Below are 25,037 nucleotides of genomic sequence, written 5' to 3'. Positions count from 1 at the left end.
ATATGCATTCTGTTGTGACTGTTGATGCTAGTGGTATGGACCTTGGAGCTGGTCTCATTCAGATAGTGGAGTGTAAAGAAAACACTGTTGCTTTTGACTCAAGATGTCTCACAAAGATAGGGTGTAACTATAACAGTATAGGAAGGAAGGGACTGGCTTCTGTTTGGACGCCAAACATTTTTCACTTATTTTTGGGGAAGAACGTTTTCACTTGTCAATGGTCATACACCTTTGGTTTATATGTTGCCTGAGAAAAGCCTCAATAGAGCTAGCAAAGGTTAGTGAGATTGTTATCAAGAATGCACAATTTTAATTTTGAAGTACCAACTTTTAAAGATTAAAAGTAAACATAGCACTTAGAAGCAATAAGCACCTATGGGTGTTTTCTGGTCATGTTGAAACAGTGCAAAGGCAAGTGTTCAGGCTGACTGCGATGGCGGCTGTGGGACAATTACAGGAACCACGCAAAGCCCGCTGAACAAAGTACCTTGATCCTGGTTGCAACAGCAAAATGCAGGGTGCAGCCAAACGATACATCAGTGTAAATCCCACAGTCGATGTAATGTGTCAATTGTCTCCACGCAACAATGGCAATTTGGTGGTTCTGATGATGTCGTCGCCTTCCTGATGGAGAGCTGGCTGAACCCCTCCTCGGCACCCGACATCGCCATAGCCATCCTGGAAGGCTACAAGATCACCCCCAGGGACCGCACTAACGGAATCGCCATTGTCCACAGGATCACTCTTAAAGTCTCAACCAACACCGACAACACCCTCAGGTCCACTGAACACCTGCACTTCCAGATCCACACCGACCCAACCACCACCCTCAGAGGAACCCTCATCTACAGACCCCCCCGGGCCCCGACCACAGTTCAGCGACTCCATCGCTGACTTCGTCAGCACATATGCCCTCGCCTCCATGGACTACATCCTCCTCGGGGACCTGAACATTCCACCTCGAGAACAACAACGACTCCAACTCTTCCACCCTTATCGACAACCTCGGACTCAGACAACTCATTACAACACCCACCCACGCTGACGGCCACACGCTTGACCCCATCTTCTCCGCAAGCCCCCAGGTCTCCTTCAACCACACCACCGACCTCCACTGGACCAACCACCGTTGCATCCACTTCACATTCCGGAAACTCATCACGCACAACCACAAACAGTTGCCTTGCCGCTGCTGGAGCAAAGTCACCGAAGACCAGTTATCCACCACCCTCGCCCAGAGCCCACCCAAAGACACGACCGACCCAGAAGCTGCCGCCCGCAACCTCAGACACTGGATCGACAACTGCGCCAACACCCTCGCCCCATTTAAGAAACCCTCCACCAGCCACACCAGCAAGAAAGGCAGCTGGTTCACTGAAGACCTCCAGACCTCCAAGCACACCGAAAGCTAAAGACCTAGCTCCATGAACGAACACCAGAAAGCCACACAGGACAAAAGAATGCCACCCACAGACTCCATCAGCTCATCGGATCTGCCAAAAAGGCCTACTTCAAAGACCGCCTAGACAACAACGCACACAACTGCAAAGAGCTCTTCAACATCGTGAAGGAACTCTCCAAGCACAGCTCCAACACCAACGACATCCCACCTTCACAAGACCTGTGCGACTCACTGGCCACCTTCTTCCACAGCAAGATCGCAGACATCCACGACAGCTTCAACGATACGACCGCCCCAGCAACCACTGAGACCTCCACCGCCACGACCACCATCCGCACCAACCGCCTGCTCTCCTGGACCAACATCAACGACGACGACACCACCAAGATCTTGAACACCGTCAACTCTGGATCCCCGTCAGACCCATGCCCACACCACATCTTCAACAAAGCCAGCACCACCATCGCACCCCATCTCCAGAAAGCCATCAACATCTCCTTCGAGACAGCAACCTTCTCGGAGAGCTGGAAGCATGCCGAGATCAACGCCTTACTCAAGAAACCCAAGGCAGGCTCCCGTTCCCAGCGAAGGTCATTGAGAAGGCCGTCAACAAACAACGGACTAGCTACATCGAGGATAACAGCATCCTGGGCCCGTCCCAGTCCGGGTTCCGCAGCAACCACAGCACCGGAACTGCCCTCATCGCCGCCACCAATGGCATCTGGACCCTGCTAGACAAGGGAGAAACCACGGCCCTCATCCTCCTGCACAAGGTCCAGCTTTCACTCACCCCAGACATGTATTGGATTGCAAAGATTATTGAATACATTTCCTGAACCTTCAGTAAAATCTTCTATTTCCAGATAACACTTCATATGAGAGGAGTGTCTTGAAAATTATTTTCGCTTATAAAAACTGTGTATACATTTATGGTAGATTTTCTACATGTACACTTTTGGTTGAAAGTTTGCTTTCACTAAAATATTATCTGAGGATCTGAAAGAAATGCCCACAGAAAGGACACAATTTAACAATGTCCCTTTAAAAAGTCCGAAATTTACTCCAGTAGGCTTATGTATACGTTCTGAGGCTTTAGGAATTCACTGTTGAAGATTCACATGACAATCTTATGTGTAACTTTTTGCGCAAAAGCATATGTAATGAGTGCACTTGGAGATATTTTTTTTCTTTTGCCTTCATAGGTAAAATACGTTTAAGTACTACATTAGCAGAAAAAGATAAATAGCTGCACAAGTAAAACATATTAGAAGGTAAATATTTCCAACCCATGAACACATGAAACTAACCGTTGTCTTGGACAAAATATTGCTTGCCATCACAAGAACTACTGAATCAATAGTAGCAGAAGAGTTTACATATGTTCCTTAACCATGGGTGATAGTTAAGGCACAGCCCACAATGGAGCAGTCCTGCAAAACAAACTGACATCTGGGGATAGATCACAGTAAATCCCCAGCGGTGCAGCAAGTATTTGTACCTGTTCGTTGCAGTTCTGAGGGTCATCTGTAGGGCAGAAGATGCTGCAACACCCAACAGTTGAACTCTCTCAAAGTCAAGGTGGCATTGCTCATGAATGAATGCTTTTCAGTAGCACACACACACAATAACAGGTATGAGCATGAAGCAAAGGCTCTTGGGAGATACATTGCCGGATTTTCACCCAAAAAGTGGTACCCAAATGCTGCTTCCCCATACCAGAGTGCACCGTTTCTGAGCAGGGCGTAGAAGATTTCATGGCCGCTTCGAGACGTTGGTGCAGTCAAACACTGCACCTGCATGCAAGTGATCTACTGGCAGTGAAGAAAATTTAGTGCATATTCTTCAACCGCTGCTCGGCCTTTCACCCCTGTGCTGGTGCAAAAGAGTTCACACGTGCACTGGAAAGGGCATGGTTTCTTGTAATCGGGCACAAGGCTTCAGACTCTTCCAGGTGTACCCAAGAAGGGTGTGCACAGCACAGACTGGGAGCACACGCTATTATGTCCCTGGGCACATGTTATAATCTCTTTGACAAGCATCTTAAAAATAGCTATTCAACAAATCATTTTTGAAAAATGTTAAATATATATGTACCTGTTGTCAAGTGACATGGTAATCCCATTGGCCGAATTAAATCCAGCGGCAACTTCTTTCACTTCCTTTGGACTGTAATAAACAACATTTGTCCATGGCAAACCAAGAAAGAATTCTGCAATTCTACCAATGCCATTCAGAAAATAATGATCATTGGTGGCATAAAAACTGTCAGGTCCCACAGCGACTAGATCATTCACACTAGAACAAGAAAATATAAAACATGGTTAAAATTATTAAACTTTGCCCTTCGTTACAACTTGATAATACACAGTGCATTTTAATGTTTTAATATGCAATTTTTAAATTACTCTATGAAGTTTATAATGCCCTTACATTAGTCAAATATTTTTATCTAATTAGTATATATATATATATATATATATATATATATATATTTTATGTTAACCTAAACTAGTAATTTACTAAAATCATTTGTGTTAATGTTCTTCAACTATTCTCTCCTACTTGATTTTGTGTGAACGAATACAATACAAGGCCAATCAAGTTATGCATATTGTTGGAGCTGGCATCCAGGTTATAGATGCTCCTGATAAAGCATGGTGTTGATACTCATGACATTGTTGGTTTGTGGGCATCAGAGATCAAATCGGAGTTACACGTTCAAGCACTGCCACCCCACCGGTCAAATGCAGGAGTGGTATAATATTGGTCAGGTGTTGAAGAGCTTGCCCTTGATTCCAGCTGTTGTGTGGTGTTGAGATGTAAAGATCAAATCAACTCCACTAACAGTCTGGTTCCATGTTGCAATGAGCAAATTATTGGTGCTAGAAGAAGTGGTGATGGACAGTAGACAGCGCAGGTGAAGTGAGCGAGTGATATGATGTGACAGGGATGAAAGTGGGGAGCACTCGGACAGCCCTAGGAAGAAATATTGTAAACATTTATAAGATGTATGAGAACATGGCATTGAGTAAACTCTTGTGTAGCAGTGGGCATTTGACCATTCTGCAAGCAGAGATAACATTTGGTTATTTTCAAGTCTGGCTGGGAGAGCCACTGTACTGCTTTGGTAAACAAAGGACCCTAGATCAGGCTTGATAACAGATGTTGGAGTTGTTGAATCCTGGTGATGTGTGGTGTTGATGGTTCTTTCTATACACGTTCTGCATTAGTATGACTACGAATGAAAATAAATGATGCTGCAGCTAAAACGGGTCAGTAATATGAGGGACAATAGTACTATGGGTCGCATGTTCTCTAGAACACAGACAGAACGTGAACGCAATCATTAAGACGGTGTTCAAATCAGAGAGGAATCCCTGACCAAAATATCTCCAAAGATCAATTGCCACCCCCCAAATAGATCAGCACTTGAAGTTAACACTGAAAAAGCAAACAAGAATTTTTTCAAAAATAGGTGACATGGGCAAACTTAAGAACGCACCACTATTGCAAGCTGTGGAAAAATCATAAACCAACACGTAGCAACATTGCCTCAGCCCGCAGCCATATCTCCATTGTCCGTTTCGAAAAAGTTGCCTTCGGCAAATAATGGTAGCAAGGCTGATGGGCCCACAGTCTAAAGAGCCTCATGCAAGCAATCATAAAAGAGGTGAACAAGATCTGAAAGATTACACCGGGAAAGGACAACTCTAGATCAGGCTTGCCATCGCTGGAAAGTGGAAAGTCCATAGACCACACGAGCCCCGCCTGCACTTCAAACCCTCTTCAGTGCAGACAATCTAGCTGCATCTCACCATATGCTACCAGCAATCCATCCGCTAAAAGCTCTTTGTAAAGTTCAGGCCAGCATCTTATTATTGACTAAGCACTTTATTGTTCTGTATGTAAGTGATTCACTGCTGCTACTTTTCTTAGACTTTTTCTGCACATATTGGGGTTTTATTACATTTTAACGTATTTGCCTACTCGTGATGGTGTATTCGCTCCTTTATGACCTGCACAATGTAAAGACTTTAATTAATCATACATGCCACCAGCACCATCTGCTAGAACGACTGTCCAATATTCAAGCCTAGCATCTTACTAATGACCAAGCACTTTATAGTTCTGCATTATGTGGTTCGTTGCTGCTACAATATTTTTGGCTTTATCTGAACATATTGACTTTTTGCTATTATAATGCAATTGTCTGCCCAATATCATATGTATTGGTTTCTTCATGATCCGAACATTGTAAGGATGTTAAATAATTCCACAATACATTTCCAACTACTAAGACCCGGATAGCACTCTGCTTCCTGTTGGGACCTCGGTTGCTCACTGAAGGCATGATAAAACTGAAGAGGAAAGTCCTCCAGTCTCAAAGGCGCACGAGGTAGGAAAATCAGTTATGTCCCAGCAGGGTCATGATAGTTATCAGGTAAAGCCACATTCTGGGGCTGATCCATGAGGTAATTAAGCTCTACACTGGCAAGAGTAGTGGCTCTTAAGTGAACTCCGTCAACGCGTGATATTTGAGACTATTCTGCAATGCTGGCCAATGGAGACTGAGATGCATATCAGTGTATAAAACCTGACAGAACTACAATCAGCTGTACAAACATTCGTGCAACAGTGGTGAGCACAGCTAGTTACAATTCTCGTTCAACTCCAAAAGATGTACAATTGGGAGCATGAATCTATAACCACCTTTTTAAGGTAGGAAGAAGAGCCACCACCCTCTTTGGGAGGGCAGGTGGTCAGTTACTTTCTAGATATACTCGGGTACCAAGTTCCATCATTTTGCGGAAAAGGTGAATGACCCAATTGGGATTTTAATATTTTAGGTTATCAATTTTCAGCATGTTTTTTCATTCGCAAATCCAAGTAGGTTGGTACACGTAAGCATTCTTCTGCAGGTCAAGAGGGTCAAAGCCACAGATGGCCCTGTGCCTTGTGCAGAGTTATGAGCCAGATTTGTCTAGGAATTGGCAGCCAGGAAAGATCATGTAAAGCTGAAGTGAAATGAACCAAGGGTTTTAGATGCAGCAGCAGTCTTGCTTCAGGGCTCTTAATTGTGTGAACCCCCAAAACTAAGCAATCAGCTTCCATGATAGAAAACCTATTGGTATAGTCAAGCCTGGCTAACATTAGTGCATTTGTTGTCTTTGCTTGTGGGAATCCAAAATACAAGAAAATTGCTCTAAGGATTCACAGCATATAGATGGAAGATATGGCTAATGAGTCAACCTAAAGTGCCACGAAGAGGATGGAATCCATAGTAACTCCGAGGTTCCCGACACTACTGCCAGGTATGGGTAGCTCCTAACGGAGGATATGGGGTTTGGTGACACTGATTTTAAAGTAGTTTACAGGTTTCCAATTTTCAGTTCAAAGCAGTGTTGGTCCTAATCGAAGGTGATGGATGTCTAAAGATGTATCTAGTTTTGGGTTGACATTGGTGTCATTAGCATAGCTACAGCAATATAATTTATGAGATTAGGTAAAGCAGTGAGGTAAGCGTTGAACTAAATAGTGTTAGAAAGTTGGGTTAGATTTTTTTCCATTCTCGTTTTGTGACCCATGCACATTGAAGTGGTACTCCAAATCCTCTCACGCTGGGTGCCTTTCACTGAAGGAAAGGCCGGTGGTCTGTATCAGCACAAAACTGAACACCCACTGAGAAAGTGCTGCATGGCAGTTTGCTGGCAGTGAACTTGGATTCCCAGTAGGCTACAATGTCTTCCATGTTCAGAAAGGTGCAGGCCATTGTAGATTATCAGGTATCCCTTTCCTCATATTTTAATTTTTATTTTACAGAGTTTTATATAGCGTGAACTTGACCCAAAGGTATCGGGTATCAGTGCGCCTTACATAGCACCAGTTGCGTTACATGAGGACACATTAATTTTTTTGTTGGGCAAGGGGAGATTAAGTGATTTGCCCAGAATCACAGGATGTTCAGCGTCGTTGCCGAGACTCAAACCCAGTTCCCCAGATTCGAGGTTGACCGCCCTAGCCGTTCGGCCAACTCCTCTCCTCTCATGGTTCATTTTGTCCTTTGGTAGATAATTGTGCTACAATGTTCCTAAAGCCATGACCTTTTTACATGTGTTCTGGATTTTCCCCACAGAGCCCTGTTGCTTTTTAAAGATTTTCCATATAGATCAGTGGATAATATAGAAGTATCCTGAGGCTGTCTCATTTATGAAAGAACTTGAACTATTCTCTTGAATATTAATAGGAACTGTTCAGAATAAGGGTATTCTATTAAGGGATCACAGAGAAGTATTCCGAGTCATAGAACTTCGAACTATTTTCTTGAATACTTACCTGTACAGTTAAAACTGGGGTTATATTCTGCTAACGCACCCTGCGGGGGAAAAAGGGATGACTCTCACAGTGGGTCCTTGCATATGTGTTTATAATGTCTTGCATACATTTTACAGACGTCAGGCAGACACTACAACGTATCTTCTACAAGAGTGTGTAGTGCGGATGTTTGCGATAGTTATCAAAAGTATAGGAGGAAATACTAGTAAGAAACTTAGGGCCTGATTTTTATCTTGACGGACAAGTTACTCCGTCACAATGGTGATGGATATTCTGTCCGCCAAAATATAAATCTCATAGGATATAATGAGATTTATATTTCGGCAGACAGGAAATCAGTCACCGTTGTGATGGAATAACCGGTAGTCAAAAAAAAGTTTCAAAATACTTTATTCGGTTAAAAAGACAAAAATAACCATAAAAGTAGCATATAGAAAATACAGTTTACACGGGAGTCATGTATTCGTTTTTTTAAAATACCTATGTACAATAAGGAGGTTAGTTCATTAAGATCGATTTACGACATTTAAAAATAGATTTAAAAAATTCACCCATTGAGGCTACCATAAAAACAGTTTCCAGTTTCTGGCACTCTAAAAACGCTAAGCGACATCTTCGTATATTTAAGTCTTTGAGAATCGGGATGATACATTTCTTTCGCGCAAAGGTATAAAATTTACAAAAGAATAAAATATGAATATCAGACTGTGGGGAGACATCATCACATGGGCAAAAGGGTAATTCTTTCAACCAACAATTCATCACGGGAAAAGACAAGATTTTGAAAACAATATTGAGTCTAAACCGGGTTAAAAGGAAACGTTCATGATTAGACATATATAGGGACAAGTATGGCTGTAATTTATCTCCGCATAAAATATCCTGATGGGCAGAGACAGTCTTTTTCCTTGCCTCCTCTAAATGTCTTTTGTCCCTGAGATGGGCAATACACAAATTTTTCAAGTCTCTTCTCGATATGTATGCCATAGTTGGTGGGTCCTCAAAATATTGAACACAATTCATTTCACTGAGGAAGTTCTTGACATAACATATCCATTTAGAATCATTAATATTGTCCAATACTAAAACGTCCTTTAAAATAGCCCGATTAACCAAACATTCATCATTTGTCCACACCCTATGCCAGAGGAGGATTGGTTGAATCTTAACAGTATCAGTAACATAAATTACTCCCAATTCAACATGGCATATCATAGTTGCAGTACTTTCAGGTACAGACAAGATGTGGCGTAAAAATTTATTTTCCATGGTTTGAATTGTACTAATGTTAGAGTAACCCCACAGCCCTGATCCATAGGTAGCAACTGCTAAGCAGGTTGCCCTATAAATAGTTAAAATCTCTTTTATGGGTTTTTTCCCTAATTTTCTCATAAAACATTTTAAGGCCATAATAGTTTTGGAGAACAACAAAGATCTGGCCTGGATTGCACTAGTCCATGAACCACTTTCGTGGAACAGAATTCCCAAATAGGGAAAAGTGGAGGTTTTTTCCAGGGGATTGGAATTTATAAAAATAGGTTTCAAAAGCTTGTTTGATCTAGGCCCACAAAACATGGACAGTGTTTTTGAACAATTGATCTTTAAATCTAAACCAAGCATGAAACTGTTAAAAGAGGAAACCAAAGTTTGTAACGCCATTGGGGTTCGTGCCATCAAAACGGCATCGTCCGCGTACATCAAGGCTGGGACAGGCCTTCCACCCACCATAGGCATGTCCCTACCCTCCTGCACGAGTCGTTTCTCAAAGCCATTTATGTATAGCAGAAATAAAAATGGGGCTAAAACACACCCTTGGCGTACACCCCGACCAATCCCAAACTGTCTTGTGCATTCACCATCTTTCCCAAAACGGACACTTGCATTGGCCCCGGAATATAGATCTCGCAAGAAGCAGATAATGGCATTGTCTACCCCCAACTCAGTCATAATTGACCACAATTTACTGTGTGAAACACAGTCAAAAGCTGACGATAAGTCAACAAATGTGAGGTATAGACGTTGTTTTTTAACTGTTACATACTTCTGCTGCAGGATTAGCAGATTCAATCCCTGCTCTATAGTTCCTAAGCCTCTTTGAAACCCAAATTGGAAATCACATAACACCCCATTCTCTTCTGACCAGATTCGCAGTTTATCTAAAACAACTCTCCCTAAAATTTTGATTGAGGAGTCCAATAAAGAAATTGGCCTATAACACATGCAATTCTGCCTGTCCCCTTTCTTGAATATCGGGACTATAATTGATGTAAGCCAGGTAGGAACTAAGCCCTTAGCCAGAGCAACATTAAAAAGCTGGACAAGCAAAGGCCCCCATAGTTCAGTATTGGCCTTGTAGAGGTCTGCTGGTATGCCATCTGGTCCAGCCGCCTTACCCCCTTTGGTTGCCTTCAAGCTCGCCAGAACTTCGGGCAGGGTTACGACCAGGACTTTGGTTGAATCTATGTTTGGGCACATAAAGTCCTGACTTATGTCACGGACTGGTTCCACAGCCTTATAGAGCGAAGAAAAGTGCGCCACCCACTCATCTTCAGGGATGGCGATTTCCATCCGTGCCTTTTTTTCATACAGTAGCGGGGTATTAATTACCCTCCAAAAAGCTGCCGGATCCTTTGATTGTGACGCCTCGCATAGATCGTCCCAGGCCTCTTTCCTTATTGCCACCTTCCTATCCTTCAATGCTGTGTTATAGTCCCTCCTCAAGATTCTAATTTGAATTACATCCCGTGGTCTTTTATGGATCGCTTGTCTAAGCTTTGATAGGGCACTGGTACATTTATTATCGAACCATTTTCTATTGTGCTTTAGGGAGTTTCTTTGCAACCCACAGCGCCTCCTTGATTGCAATAGAAATAGTATAAAAATTATTTAAAATTTCATTACTGTCAGCATGCTCGTTCAGACAGGTCAAAAAATTACTCCTGCACTTATTCACTAATTTAGATAGAAAATCTGCCGGGACCACTCTACTCCATTTAAGACTATATCCATTTTGGGTACCTAAATTCACGTCCGGCGCCTTAATATTGGGACCTGCAACATGATCCACAAGAGAAAATAGATTCTCCATTTTTAGTACCTGTGGGTAGTGGTCACTTAGTGGTAAGTGCATGATACTAGAACTAATCAGTCTGCCCGCCGAGCTAGTTGTACAGAGGCTAAAATCAATGATAGTCGAAGCCCCCCGCCCCACAAAAGTTGGAACAAATGGCATTGTGTGGTGGGCTAACTCATTCGTAAAACCAAAATCAAAATTAAAAATCATCTCGTTTAATGAATCACCTAGAAGGGTATGTTCAAAATGCGTCAAGCTAATGTCCTGCTCCAACATCAGACCGCAAATACCCTTCTGACCCTTTTTGCACAAAGAGCAATTAAAATCACCCCCCCATAATACCATGACTTCACCCTTTTTTTCCTCAAGAATATTCTGTATATCTGCACTTATATTAGCAAAAACATCCTTAATTACGCTACTTGGACAGTTATTGTAAAAATTAAAAAGAACAATCGTTGGACCCTTCCTTGTATCAATGACAATTTTCTGATAATAACTGGAACCAGGAAGAAAAGTAATTTTATCGGTAACTAGGAGGTTCGATATATACACGGACAGTCCCCCCTTTGGTCTTCCGTGTACTCCCCCCACTGCAGGTGTAAAATAAGTTCTGTAACCATTTAGGTGTATTGCTGCGGTGGTCCAGGTTTCTTGTAAGGCTAATATACCCACTTCAGCAATAACATTACACCAGGACGGATTTGAAATTTTCTGCTTTAATCCTGCCACATTCCAAAAAACAACCTTACAATGATCTTCTGTAAGTGGCTCTTCGACAGTAGCTCCAGTGACACTACTGAGGCTCCCTAATATAGACGCATCCTCCCCATGGGTTTCTAGTGGCTCAACATATGAATCCTGAGTCTCGACACGCCCCAGAGGTTTTATAGGCCCCAGATCTACAGATTTAGAAGGCCTTAAGGCCTCATTTTTTATCGTTGGGAGTCAATCCACCGCTTCCAAGCAGTCAAACCGATTAAAACACGGGAAGATCGGAGGGAATTGTGGATTGCCTAACCAACCTTGGTCAAAACTCTGTGGTCGATAGTGAGGGGACCTCGATCTATATTTCACTACATTCCAACCATCCTCACCTCTCCCTCCACCTTGCATGTTATAGTGATTACTATCGGGAGCCCAACCCATGTTACCTCCTTGATGTCTGTTGTCCCTAGTCCAACTCCACCTATTATCAGGGTGTTCGCCCTCAGGATAAAAATAAGATAGTCCCCTAGCCGTAACAGAGAGACCATGATTTCTAGGGGGTCTTGTAGTAATGTATTTAGCAGTCAATGGATTCTCAAATGTTATTACCACACAGTCGCCGTGTGCCCTTTTTTTATTATAACCAATCCATGGGGCCCTTTCAACCATCAAAATATTACTTTTAACTGCTGGCGGGAGAGGGTAATTATCATTCAACCAATGGATGGTTTTATTTACAAGTCCACCATTATTTTCATTAGAATTATCATTTAATTGGGGGACTCCTGTAAGGACCACAACGTATGGTGCGGCTTTTGGGGGTAAATGTATATTTCTACGCACATCCCGTTTTTTAGACTTATCTTTATCCTTATCATGTGGTGGTTTAGGAGTTTCTTGGACTGGGACTACTATATCAGTCGGGGCAGGAGTTTTAGGGGTTGGTATAGTTTTTGGCAGTGATTTGGTAGTAGCTACATTTTTGGCAGCTGGTGGCGGCCTAGTCATTTGATTTTTTCCAGATGGAATTTTATTATCCAGATTGAAGCTAGGGGCACTTATATCTTTATGGATGTTTTTTAATATAGTTTCCAAGCACCGTAGCCTAACCTCGATTGGTTCGAGGAGGGTCTTCAACATGACCAGGATGTTATTATTAGCCATATTTAGGCTACAGTTGCCCTCACTACCTTCATCTAGATTCGTAACAGCGCCGCTTAAATCCAAGATATCCTCCAGGCTGCTATCTAAGGCGGTATCATCCGGGAGACTCAGTGGTAAGCCAGCATTGGCGTGAAGAGTTGCCCCATTATCACTAGTGTGAAGAACTCGATTAGTATTCACATTCAGAGGCAGAGGTTCTAATTTGGCCGGATCTGTATTCTTACTAATATCTACCTTTCTCCCTTGGCTCATGTTAGATTTAACAGTTTTTTGAGTATTAATCTTTTGTTTAGGGATCGCCCCCTCCTTCAAACCCCTTTGTGTTAAATCACTAGCTATAGTTAAAATATCAGTCTCCTTTTCAACTGAAGTGCTAGTCACAAGCAGAGAAAGATTAGGTGTAGCCTCCAGGTCCTCCTGTGAGCCTGGGGCGACATGACCCCTATCGTTCTGTACATTTCTAGGATTTCCCAGAGCAGAAACATTGTTCGGAGTACGAGCTTTAGCGATAAGACCTAGGGAGGATCGTCTCGCTGCAGCTAGGTCCTGGGACACCCTCCTATCCATAATTACTATCCCTTCATCGATTAAAGCATTAGTCCGAACAATGAAGTCATCCAAAGTACCAGTCAGTTTCTTTACTGCAGCAGCCCTGCTTCTAGTTTCCGGGCAACTCATGTCAAAAACCCCACGGGTACCTGGAAGTAAGGCAGGGGATATAAATAGCAAAAAGAACAGTTGGTCCCAGAAAGTCAAACTCCTGAAGGATACGATTGCGAAAAACTACAGGTGAGTAACCTACTTACAGTTCAATTGTGACCATATCCATGGACGAAAGGCAATGAGGCAGAGTTTCTGGCCCAGGCCCGGCTCCTCTGGCCTCTGAGGGCCACAGAGGGCCCGCCCTTTGCCCGGGCTTAGCCCCGGGCGTCCCGCGACGCGGGGGTTGCTCCGCTTTATGGTCCCCGTTGGCGCTCTCTGTGCGCAAGCCGCGTCGCTCAGACGCGCCGCCGCGAGGCCTGCCGGGATTTGTGGTCTCCCGGAGCGGCGGCGCGGAGTCCGGTACCTCTGGACTCTTGGCGGTGGCGGCGGTGTCTCCTGCGACTCTCTGTCAGCCCCAATGTGACTCTCGGCGGTGGCGGCAAGGGTGAGTAGGTTTCCCCCGCTCTGCCGGGGTTGCTCCGCTTTATGGTCCCCGTTGGCGCTCTCTGTGCGCAAGCCGCGTCGCTCAGACGCGCCGCCGCGAGGCCTGCCGGGATTTGTGGTCTCCCGGAGCGGCGGCGCGGAGTCCGGTACCTCTGGACTCTTGGCGGTGGCGGCGGTGTCTCCTGCGACTCTCTGTCAGCCCCAATGTGACTCTCGGCGGTGGCGGCAAGGGTGAGTAGGTTTCCCCCGCTCTGCCGGGGTTGCTCCGCTTTATGGTCCCCGTTGGCGCTCTCTGTGCGCAAGCCGCGTCGCTCAGACGCGCCGCCGCGAGGCCTGCCGGGATTTGTGGTCTCCCGGAGCGGCGGCGCGGAGTCCGGTACCTCTGGACTCTTGGCGGTGGCGGCGGTGTCTCCTGCGACTCTCTGTCAGCCCCAATGTGACTCTCGGCGGTGGCGGCAAGGGTGAGTAGGTTTCCCCCGCTCTGCCGGGGTTGCTCCGCTTTATGGTCCCCGTTGGCGCTCTCTGTGCGCAAGCCGCGTCGCTCAGACGCGCCGCCGCGAGGCCTGCCGGGATTTGTGGTCTCCCGGAGCGGCGGCGCGGAGTCCGGTACCTCTGGACTCTTGGCGGTGGCGGCGGTGTCTCCTGCGACTCTCTGTCAGCCCCAATGTGACTCTCGGCGGTGGCGGCAAGGGTGAGTAGGTTTCCCCCGCTCTGCCGGGGTTGCTCCGCTTTATGGTCCCCGTTGGCGCTCTCTGTGCGCAAGCCGCGTCGCTCAGACGCGCCGCCGCGAGGCCTGCCGGGATTTGTGGTCTCCCGGAGCGGCGGCGCGGAGTCCGGTACCTCTGGACTCTTGGCGGTGGCGGCGGTGTCTCCTGCGACTCTCTGTCAGCCCCAATGTGACTCTCGGCGGTGGCGGCAAGGGTGAGTAGGTTTCCCCCGCTCTGCCGGGGTTGCTCCGCTTTATGGTCCCCGTTGGCGCTCTCTGTGCGCAAGCCGCGTCGCTCAGACGCGCCGCCGCGAGGCCTGCCGGGATTTGTGGTCTCCCGGAGCGGCGGCGCGGAGTCCGGTACCTCTGGACTCTTGGCGGTGGCGGCGGTGTCTCCTGCGACTCTCTGTCAGCCCCAATGTGACTCTCGGCGGTGGCGGCAAGGGTGAGTAGGTTTCCCCTACCCTACCGGTAGTCAAGATCTAAATCAGGCCCACTTTGTTTGCATTTTTTGTTTTCAAGAATTACCCCATCCATGTCAAAGTGAAGGAGCTCTGGAATTCTGAGATGATATTTTACAATGTTATGTTACATGTAACTTTATATACAGCACAGCTACTCCCAAGAGTGTCCCAGCACTATGTCTTGGAAAGGCAGGGACCTCAGTAATGCAATTAGATAACAGCTCTGTTTTGATTCTTTCAGGAAAGCCCTTACAATTCTTAAGTGCTGTACATAACACAGTATGTTAGTCATTTGATCCCATCTTCTATTGGTGCTACAAGGCTCTGTTAGTCATTTTGAGAATGGCTAAATATTTGGTGTAACAAGTGGGTGTTCTAGTTCTTCAGGTAGTGTGTTCTTTCTTGAGAGGTATAAACATGTTAAAAAAACTCTAAATTCTGTGCAAATGAATGCAGGTCCTGGTCAAGCAATAGAGTAAGGTGAAGAGGCACTGGCAATTAGCTCTGCAATTAGATCAAGGAAGGACAGATTCTTACGTATTTGACTGAAAGCTTTTGTTATTTTCTTATAACGTGGTTTTTCATTGGTTGGGAGATGATTGGCAAACAGGATCGAGTAGTAGCCATGGTGAGAACGACAATATCACTCTCAGATTAGAAAAGGCCCATAGAATGTAAAGATTGCATGCAAAGTAGGTCCAGCTGTATGTGATGGTAAGGAAACAATTTGATGTAGGTGTAATGGCTCAAGGTTAGATATAACATATTTAGTGTTATCAATTACAATCTTTAAAATCAAGGATCCTCTGTTCAAAATAGTTTTGTGATTGCAAACCCTGCAATTCACAAGAGCCGAGGGCTTGTGGCTGCAAACAAGTGTTTTGAGATGTACTAAACCCCTTTTGGAGTGTCTTTACAAATTCCCAGTGGGGTTCTGTGACTTATTACAAATTGCAATTAGAAGACGTGAAAGGAGTAACGTCTTCTTCACGCAACTGAAATCACAAACCATTAATCAGATACGGACACCAGAGTTAGGGTGAAATTTGATTCACAAAGGGAAATCTGTCCCCTGGGGGACAGCTTCCCATTGGGGAATTGTGTCCTGTGGACCACTGTATGTTTCCCCAATATCTTCTATTACAGCTATCAGCTTTAGGATGGTCTTACCCCAAAGTTTTAGCCTACTTGCCTCCAATGTTGCAGAATACGTTTTTGTTGACCTTAGGACTCTGCACTTTACCACTGCTAACAAGTACTAACGTGATTGTGCTCACTCCCCTAAACATGGTTTGATTAACATATTCCTAATTGGCATCTACCATATATCCAGGGCCTGTAAATTAAATGCTACAAGTGAGCCTGCAGCATTTATTGTGCAACCCACCTACGGAACACCCTGAAACTTGTCCCAGGCCGGCCATTGCAGCCTGAATGCAGTGCTACACTGCCATATCAACTTGCCATTTAAAATCCCCTTCCACTCCCCTTTTATTACATACAAGTCACCCCTAAGGTAGGCCGCAGGTAGTCTAAAGAGCAGGATGCTTTGTAAGTAAAAGGTATGACATTTACTTTTAGGTTTTGTATGTCCTGGTAGTGCCAAATTGCCAAATTAGTTTTTCACTACTGTGAGGCATACCCCTCTCATAGGATAACATTGGGTATTCCTTCTTACATTTAATAAGCTGTAATTCTGAATTTAAAGGTGATATATTGGCCATGTTTTATACCTATGGAATTGTAATGATAAATCCTCTTTAAAGGCAAAGCAACATTTATCATTACAAATTTGAAAATGCCACTTTTAGAACGTTGGCATTCTCCTGCTCTTAGCCCTGGGTGCCTGCAGCCTTTCTCTGGCTGCATGTCTGATTTGGGTGACAGCTGGGCTTTGTGTATTCTCTCTAGACAGCCACACACAAAGGCAGCTTATTTGTGACTTGATGGGTCATCCTGCGAGAATGGGAGGGAGGAGCTGGGCACAGCCTCACACTTAAACCTGAATAGGCTGTGTCATGTTCCCACACAAAGGGCTGCATACCCCCCTGTAGTGACTCGGCAGCCAGGACAGGAAGGGAGGACCTCTGTGGACTTCAAAGACTCTTCTTTGAAGTATCCCCCACGTCAGAGGCACCACTGGATATAAGAAATAGACCTCAGACCCTACCACTTCTGGACCTGTGACCATACGAACAGGAAGACGAACAGCTGTGTTGAAGGACTGCACTGGAAGAATTGCTGCCTTACTAGGTTACCCTGCTGCTCTCTTGTATGGGTGAGCAGAACTGGACCTTCAGCACTTGAGCCCAGAGTGACTTGTTGGCTGGTCTCCTGATCTGAAGTCTCCAGGACATAAAATACTTCCAACCATCCTGCTCCTGCACATGGACCATTGGAAGTGGGCCCAATGTATCCGCTTCAGTGGAACCAATGCATCCTCTGCTGCGGGAGCAGAATTGACGCATCACAGCTGTTGCAGGAACACACTCGTGCATCATCCTCAGAACCAGTGCATTGCCGTCAAAATCAACATCCTCTGCCGCAGGAGCAGAATAGACGTGTCGCCTTCAGAGCTTGTGCATCGCACTCGGAACCGACCCATTGCTACTGCTGCGTGGAGAAAATGTATGCATCATTGCTAATGTGTGGAGATCCTACAGCAGAGGGAATGCGGGATCAACACCAAAGCATCGCTTCAGCTGCACCCTGCATTCTCGGCGATGCACCCTGGATTACAATACTTTTGTACAGCAGGCCTCACTGGGTTCCTGTATCCAGGCTGGGCTCCATCGTGGTCAGCCTGAACTTTTAACTTTATCCTAGTCTGACAAACAGATATCACAAGTCAGCGCTTCCTGCTTTTTTTGCGTTATTTTACCAATTATTCTTAAAAAATTCCTAGCTCACGTTCTGCTTGTTTAATTTATTAAATTAAGAGCTTTTTTTTTTGGAACCTAGTGTGGAATCGTCTTTGTGTGGTGTTTTTACTGTTTTACTGTGTTGCACAAATACTTTACACATTGCCTTTAAGTTAAGCCTTACGGCTCTGTGCCAAGCTACCAGTGGGTGAGCACAGGCTAATTTAGGGTGTGTTTGTGACTTACCCTGACTAAGCTTCTTGTTACTGCTTGACCAGGGTTTTTACCCGACTCCACCAGGATCCCAATATCTAACATTGGTGATCAGTCGCGAGGATAGGACTTGTGTTTGTGCAGTGCCATATAGTGATTTGGTGTACACTACTATTTCACATCTAAGATGAACACTAGTTAAATTCCTTCTTAGTCTTTTAATTGTTTTCCCCCCTTTTCCAAATGTAAGTCCCCTAACCTCTTTGCTGTACTATGGAGTTGGGTGCCTGCAGCTCAGACACCCCCTGCAGGACTAAGCTGCTGAAACTCAGCAAGCAAAAGGAATTGAAAACAGGCAAATGGGGTACCAAGCTAGCTTCCCAGGTAGCCCTGAGGGCTTATGAGGAAGTGTATAGATGGAAGGTCACCATAGAGAAATATGAGGTGGATGACAAGGAAGAGGAGGGAGCACTTTCAGAGGATGAAGAGGGTGAGGACCCAGATTAGGGATCTGAGCTCCCAGGAGAGCACCACTCAAACTAAATGTCAAAATATGTTAACACTTTAAGTTGCATAAACAAAGCCCAGTTATTCCTAAAAAACGTTTTGGCCAGTAGGCTCTCTCAAGGACCGGCAGAAGAAGGGGTCATTCTGCCAGTCATTATCAATCCAACTACAGGCTCCAATCCTCCAACTGCAGAGGTCAGTCAGGATTTTTTTGCCAGCGACCCACATTATATACACAGAGGTGAAGGGGGCAGAGGCCCTTTCGGAGGGCAAATCAGTTATGCCAAAGGAAGCAGTAAGTGTACAACCATCATCACCATCCTTGGGGTGTAGAATTGCTATGCCTGGTTGCAAATAACTTTGGATCCACGGATACTTCAAACCACACAGGGTTGTCAGATACAGATTTTCCAAAAACCCTTTCAAGTGTATTATCCACATGTAATCCAGTTGTCTCAAACACATTCCAGCCTCAAAGACCAAGAGGTAAAAGACTTCCTTCTAAAACAGGAAATTCGATTGACAGACTACAATCAGTCAGGGTTTCTAAGCAATATATTCCCTGTCATAAAAAAGAACAAAAAAGTCAGGCCAGTAATACATCTCAAGTACTTCAATCAGTTTGTCCTTTACAGACATTTCAAGATGGAGACTATTCTCCATCTTCAAAACGGTCAACAACCTTTCAATTGCATTTATTTTGCACCTGAAAGATGTTTCTTCTGGTTCCAATTTTCTCTCCTCATCAAGAATATCCCCAATGCCAGTTGAAGGGGACATTTTACAAGTTCTCTGTGCTCCCTTTTCATCTTTCCTCTGCTCCTTGGCATTTCACCAAGTTGTTAAAGCTAGTAATTACACATCTCAGGGTACACGGGGTTCATCTTTGAATTTACCTAGACAATATTTTGATCATGCCTCAGGGTAAAACATTACGAATAAGCAAATTACAAACAATGATATTGCTTTTTTAAACGTTAGGGTTCTGTTATCAATCAAGCAATATTACTTCTTTCTCCAGTGTAATCAATAGAATTTGTAGGGTTTCTAGTGACCTCAACTCCCAGGTCCTCTTCACTATTGTGCTCTTCAGAGTTTTAACATCTGTCATCTCAAAAGAGGCATATGTTACTCACACCTCATCTTTCTAGACCAAAGAGGAGGTAAGAAGCAACCTGGTGATAGAAAATCTACAAGCATGGAACCACAGATCAATTTTCACTACTACCCCAGATCTACTCTTAGAATATGACCGAAGCTCGTCAGGGTGTAGAGCTCAATTCAGTCAGTTCTTCATGCATGTTAATTATTGAGATAGTCTCACTGTTTCCTTTGCAATCCAATGTTTCACAAAAAACACACTTATTGTTTGGTTCTATTGAGAATGGACAACCTCACAGCGGGTAAATAAATCAACTTGGAAGAACATGGTCCTGAATACTAGCAAATCTGGCAAAACAGTTTTAGGAGTATATTTCAGTCAGGAAAGAATATCTTTAAGGCAATCATAGTTTGGAGGCAGTCTGGTACTCTCAACATCTCAGAGACAATAATGACTAGCAACTACCCATCCCAATCTTTTAAGTTCCAGACCAGATCCACTGGCTCTAGCTTCAAATGCCTTTTTTACCCTTGGAATCAGGGGCTGCCTTATGCTTTTCACCCATTCCTCCTAATATCTGGTTGCCTAGCAAAGATCATCAGGAATGAATTCTCTTCTCTAGTAATCAAAACTCCTGTTTGACCATCAGAGATTTGGTTTCTACATCTTTTACAAATATCAATAAGAGTATCCCTTCTCCTTCCCAACATTCCCCTCTTCTACACAATCCCAAAACAAATCTACACAACCTAATAACTTCAGGCAATCTTCAATTAATGGCATGAAGGTATCGGGACAGCTTGGACTGTTCCAGGACTTTCGTCACAAACTCTTACTTTCATCCCCAGAGCATGGGACCCCAGGAACCTCTAGAGTTTAGAAATCAGTCTGCGAATCTTGGTCTTTGAGGTACTGCAAATGTACTTCATCGCTAGAGTGTCACATTGATGGATCATTGCGGACGGTTGTTAACAGCAAGAAATTCAGGTCTTGCATTGCCAGTCGATGTGGATGGTTAACGTCAGTGTAACGAGCAGGTCCTGCTGGAGCTTCGCCTTGGCAGTCATCATGGGTGGCTTAGTTTTGGTGCTAACAGGCCAGTTTGCAGTCCCGACAAGGCCAACCTTCAGGACATTCATCTTTGACTTCAGGAGGAGCACTCACTGATCCCAGTCAAGGATACAGGACCTGGGGACATATCTTGGGGCTCAGGACTCACTCCAGAGGCTGGCAACAGGGCTCAGGCAGGTCCAGCTGGGCAGTAGCAGGGAGGACTCTGGAAGTTTGTTGTGTACCTGTAGCTCACACAGGAAGTCAGCCAATCAACTCTTGGAGTTACTTTGGGCAACTGGGGATGAAGGCAAAAAGGACCAATCTGTGTCTTCGGACAGCAAGGCAGTACTTAAAGCAACAGTGCAACTGTTCTGGCAGCAGGGTAGTCCTTCTGAATCTTCCACAGGTCCAGGAGAGTTCTGATGGTAGGTTCTGAAAGTCCCATTTTAATACCTGGAGCCAGCCTTTGCATAGGGGCATTCCCTGACCTACCCCCAGAACTGGTTCTGGTCAGTTCTCCCCCTTTCACTGGTCCTGGCTTCAAACTGTCGAGGGTGACAAAACCAAAACCAAGGGTGTCCGGTTCCTTTGTGCGTGCTGCAGGGAGGGCCCTTTGAAATGAAATCAGGGAAGGGGACAGCTCCTCCCCAGCCATCCTGTCAGTAAGCTCCTGTCCCCTCACACCATGGCTCTCAGTGTCTGGAAGCACCTCACAAACCTCGACAGATGTGCCATTCAGAGTCCTGTGACCCAGGACACTGGCAGAAAGGCACAATTAGTTTGGGCAGAAATATGCCAACTTTCTAAATATCAAGAACACCACTATACATCACAGAAGTGCTCACCCAAGGAGCCTGAAAGAAAACTTGCTGTATGGCCAATTGTTGCGAATATGGCAAACCTGCCCAAGAAAATCAGATTATGAACAGCATGCAGACATCTTTAAGGAACAGATGATCTTGCGAGGATATCCTAAGAAACTACTCAAGCATGCAATAAAAAAAGTGTAGTACACGCCTAGAGAAGAGTTGCTACAGAAATAAATCAAACCACCATTGGAAAGATTGGTTTGTGTTACAACTTTCAGTCCAGATACCAACAAACTCAGACAAATTGTGTTAAAAAGTTGGCACCTGTTGGAAAACCTGGAGTGCCCATTCCCAAAACCACTCTTTGCATTGAAGAAAAACACTAGTATTAGCCAGCAGATTGTGAGAGCTGCCATTTTTCCATCGCAAAGCAGAAAAAAAATCTAAGGACACAATGACAATTAAAACTAGTTGAGGGGAATCACAAATGAGAAACTTGTGCTGCATGTGACTCCACAATAGAGGGGATTGAGTTCTCACATTCAGACATTAAATGACGTCATTCTGAACTCATGAATTGCAAATCTAAGAACATTATTACTCTCTGCAGGATTTGTAATCAGTCACAGGTTAGTGGTACGGTTCCTGCTTCTTGGAAACAGGCTCTTGTATCTCCATTGCTAAAAAAAACCCTCCCTAAATCCAGAGTGTCTACAGAATTACAGACCCATCTCCTTGTTACCATTTCCTGCAAAAATTGCTGAACGCTGGGTGAGCTCAAGTCTTTCCAAACATCTGGAGCATCATCAATTTCTGGACGAAATACAATTCGGCTTTCGCCCAGCCCATGGTACCGAAACAGCTCTACTCACTGCTATGGAGGACCTTCGAATGCGTGCAGACAGGGGTCAGGCAGTGGCTCTGATTCTGCTGGACCTGTCTGCCGCATTTGATACGGTAAATCATGTGATCCTTCTGGAAAGATTGAGTGAGGCTGGGGTGGGTGGTGATGCCCTGCGGTGGTTCCGCTCCTTCCTGCTTGATAGAAAGCAGGCAGTGTCCCTCCCCCCGTTTCAATCTGCTTTTTCCCCGGTGTCTCATGGGGTGCCTCAAGGCTCGGCTGTCAGCCCGATTTTATTTAACGTGTATTTAAAACCCTTGATTACGTTGATAAAATCTCATAGGCTTAAAGCCATCAATTATGCAGATGACACTCAACTCATCCTCTCCTGGGAGGGTGAGGAATCGATTCCTTTGGAGTCTTTTCATGATTGTCTGCGAGATACGGCTGGCTGGCTACATAATAACTCATTACAGTTCAATGCCACCAAAACTGAGGTTCTGTTCTGTGCTGGAAGTCGGATTCCTCGCCCCTTCCCGGTTGATTCCTGGCCCCCAGAATCAGTGGTAAAAACTCAGCCGGTCACCACTGTTCGCAATCTGGGTGTTATGATGGACAACAAATTGAGCATGGAAGCCCAGGTTGCGAAAACGGTGTCCACCTGTTCTGCCCTCATTCAGTCCCTACGTAAGATCTTACCACTGCTTCCCTTACAGGCCCGGGCTTTAATAGTCAGGTGCACTATTTTAAGTCGCCTTGATTATTGTAACACGCTGTTAATTGAGGCTCCAGGCCTGCTGTTAGACAGACTTCAAAGAGTTCAGTCCGCTGCCGCTAAACTGGCCCTTGGTTGGCCTAGAAGGTCTTCGGCCACAGCAGCGATGGCTGAACTCCACTGGCTCCCGTTAGGGCAGCGAGTGTCCTTTAAATCCCTCTGCCTCGTTTTCAAAGCCCTGCATGGGCTTGGGCCCAGTTCTTTGCAAGCCAAGTTTGCCTGGTATACCCCAACCAGAGCACTTCGGTCTGCCACGGCTTGTCTTGTGAAAGTGCCTAGATTTAAGAAAGTTAGGGCCGGGGGCAGATCCTTCGGAGTTGCTGCCGCTAAACTCTGGAATAGTCTGCCCTTGGACATTCGCCAAACGGAAGAACTTCTTCTTTTTAGGAAACGTGTCAAAACTTGGTTGTTTACAGAGGGTTAATTTGACGACCACCTTTTTGCTCTGCCTCTCTCTCGTGCTTTTCCTCCCCACGAAGTCTCAGCGCCAGGATGCCTGTAAGGTGATAGCTGCGCTATATAAATATTTTAAATAATAAATAATAATTATTTATGCAATACTTTGCCCCTGTGAGAAATTATATATTGGCAAGGCAAATCAACAGATCAACCAGTGCATCACGCAACATCGTTCCAGGATCAAAAAGAAGGAGGTCACTGCACCAATGGTGCAATACTTCATGGATAACTTGCACAGTGAAAGAGACTTTAAGTGGACAGTCTTGTCAGGTCTGGATACAACCAAACATCTGATAGACATCGACAACACGTTGCTACAAAAAGAAGCTTACTTAATTCTAAAGTTTAATATTGCAGTAACTGGTTTGAATAGGATGACCGAACTTTCAAGAGTATAGTTCGCAACTGCATGTCCCAGAATGCACTAGCCCGGTCTTCACCACAATGGGACCTGAACTTCAATGTGATTGGTCCAAAACATTTTCCCATGATTCATAGGGTAAAAATACAGGAAGTGTTCACACGGGGAATGCCTAGCTGACAGTGAAGTTGCAGTTCATATCGGATATAGTATATGGATGTGCTCAGACTTAAAATCAGTTAAGTGTGCTTCATGCTAGAATCTAGCACGTTTATAATATCGTTGAAAAGTTTATGGCTTCAGTAATATGTCCCCCATTCGTTTGTAGGGATGCAAGGATTACAGAAACAGACGCCTGCCACTGAGCAAACCGGGAACGTTTGAAAGGCACTTTTTGACCTTGTCGCGTTAAGTTGACCAATGTCCATGTATTTAAATATACTAAATTAGACACATTCATTTTAATGTTTTGTAGAAATTCTCCCTGGCATATTACAAAGAGCACTGCAGTAATTCTGTTTAGAGATTCTGGTTGCCACGCAAATAGGAGTCAGAGCAGCAGCTCTGTCCTTTAATCAGGTACAGAAAATTTAATTAAGCATTTTTAAGGATAGCAGTGTATGGTTTTCATTTTCACTGTTGCGGAGTTTGCATCATTCATTTATGGTTTTTTTAAATCACTGACCATTAACATAAACCCGGATGAGAGTCCTGTTACCAGAGAACTGGGTCTTTAAACATGTCAGAATTGTGAGTAAACTTGTTGTGACGTGAGGGATTTGCATGGATTTGTATGCCCCACGCACACACACTAAACATTTTCCAGTGTTTGGAACATGTTTGGCCCCAAAAACAAGATAGGGATAAGAGTATTCTAGTTTCTGATGTTATAATGCAAAAGTCCAATGTTGTTGTATATTAATGTGTTTGTATACAAGTATTTCATGCACTGTCTATTGTAAATCGTCATAAGTATTTTTCATGTTTTGTATGTTCATTTGAAAAATGTGCGTCTCTTTACTTCTAATGCAACTAAAATCTTTATGGTAAAATACAAACA

General features: G+C 44.6%; 1 protein-coding gene across 1 annotated transcript in view; it reads right to left on the bottom strand.

The window, feature by feature from the left end:
• The window catches only part of LOC144784742 (serum paraoxonase/arylesterase 2-like), a 499,971-nt gene that overhangs the window by 114,314 nt on the left and 360,620 nt on the right, over nucleotides 1-25,037 (bottom strand). The window contains exon 6 of the mRNA XM_078663730.1: nucleotides 3,497-3,697. Within this exon, the coding sequence (XP_078519856.1) occupies nucleotides 3,497-3,697 (201 nt within the window). The remainder of the gene's footprint in view (nucleotides 1-3,496; nucleotides 3,698-25,037) is intronic.

Source organism: Lissotriton helveticus, chromosome 10 (assembly GCF_964261635.1).
Source record: "Lissotriton helveticus chromosome 10, aLisHel1.1, whole genome shotgun sequence".
NCBI lineage: Eukaryota > Metazoa > Chordata > Amphibia > Caudata > Salamandridae > Lissotriton > Lissotriton helveticus.
Note: the sequence above shows the minus strand (reverse complement) of the source record. Positions and strands in the feature narration are given on the sequence as shown.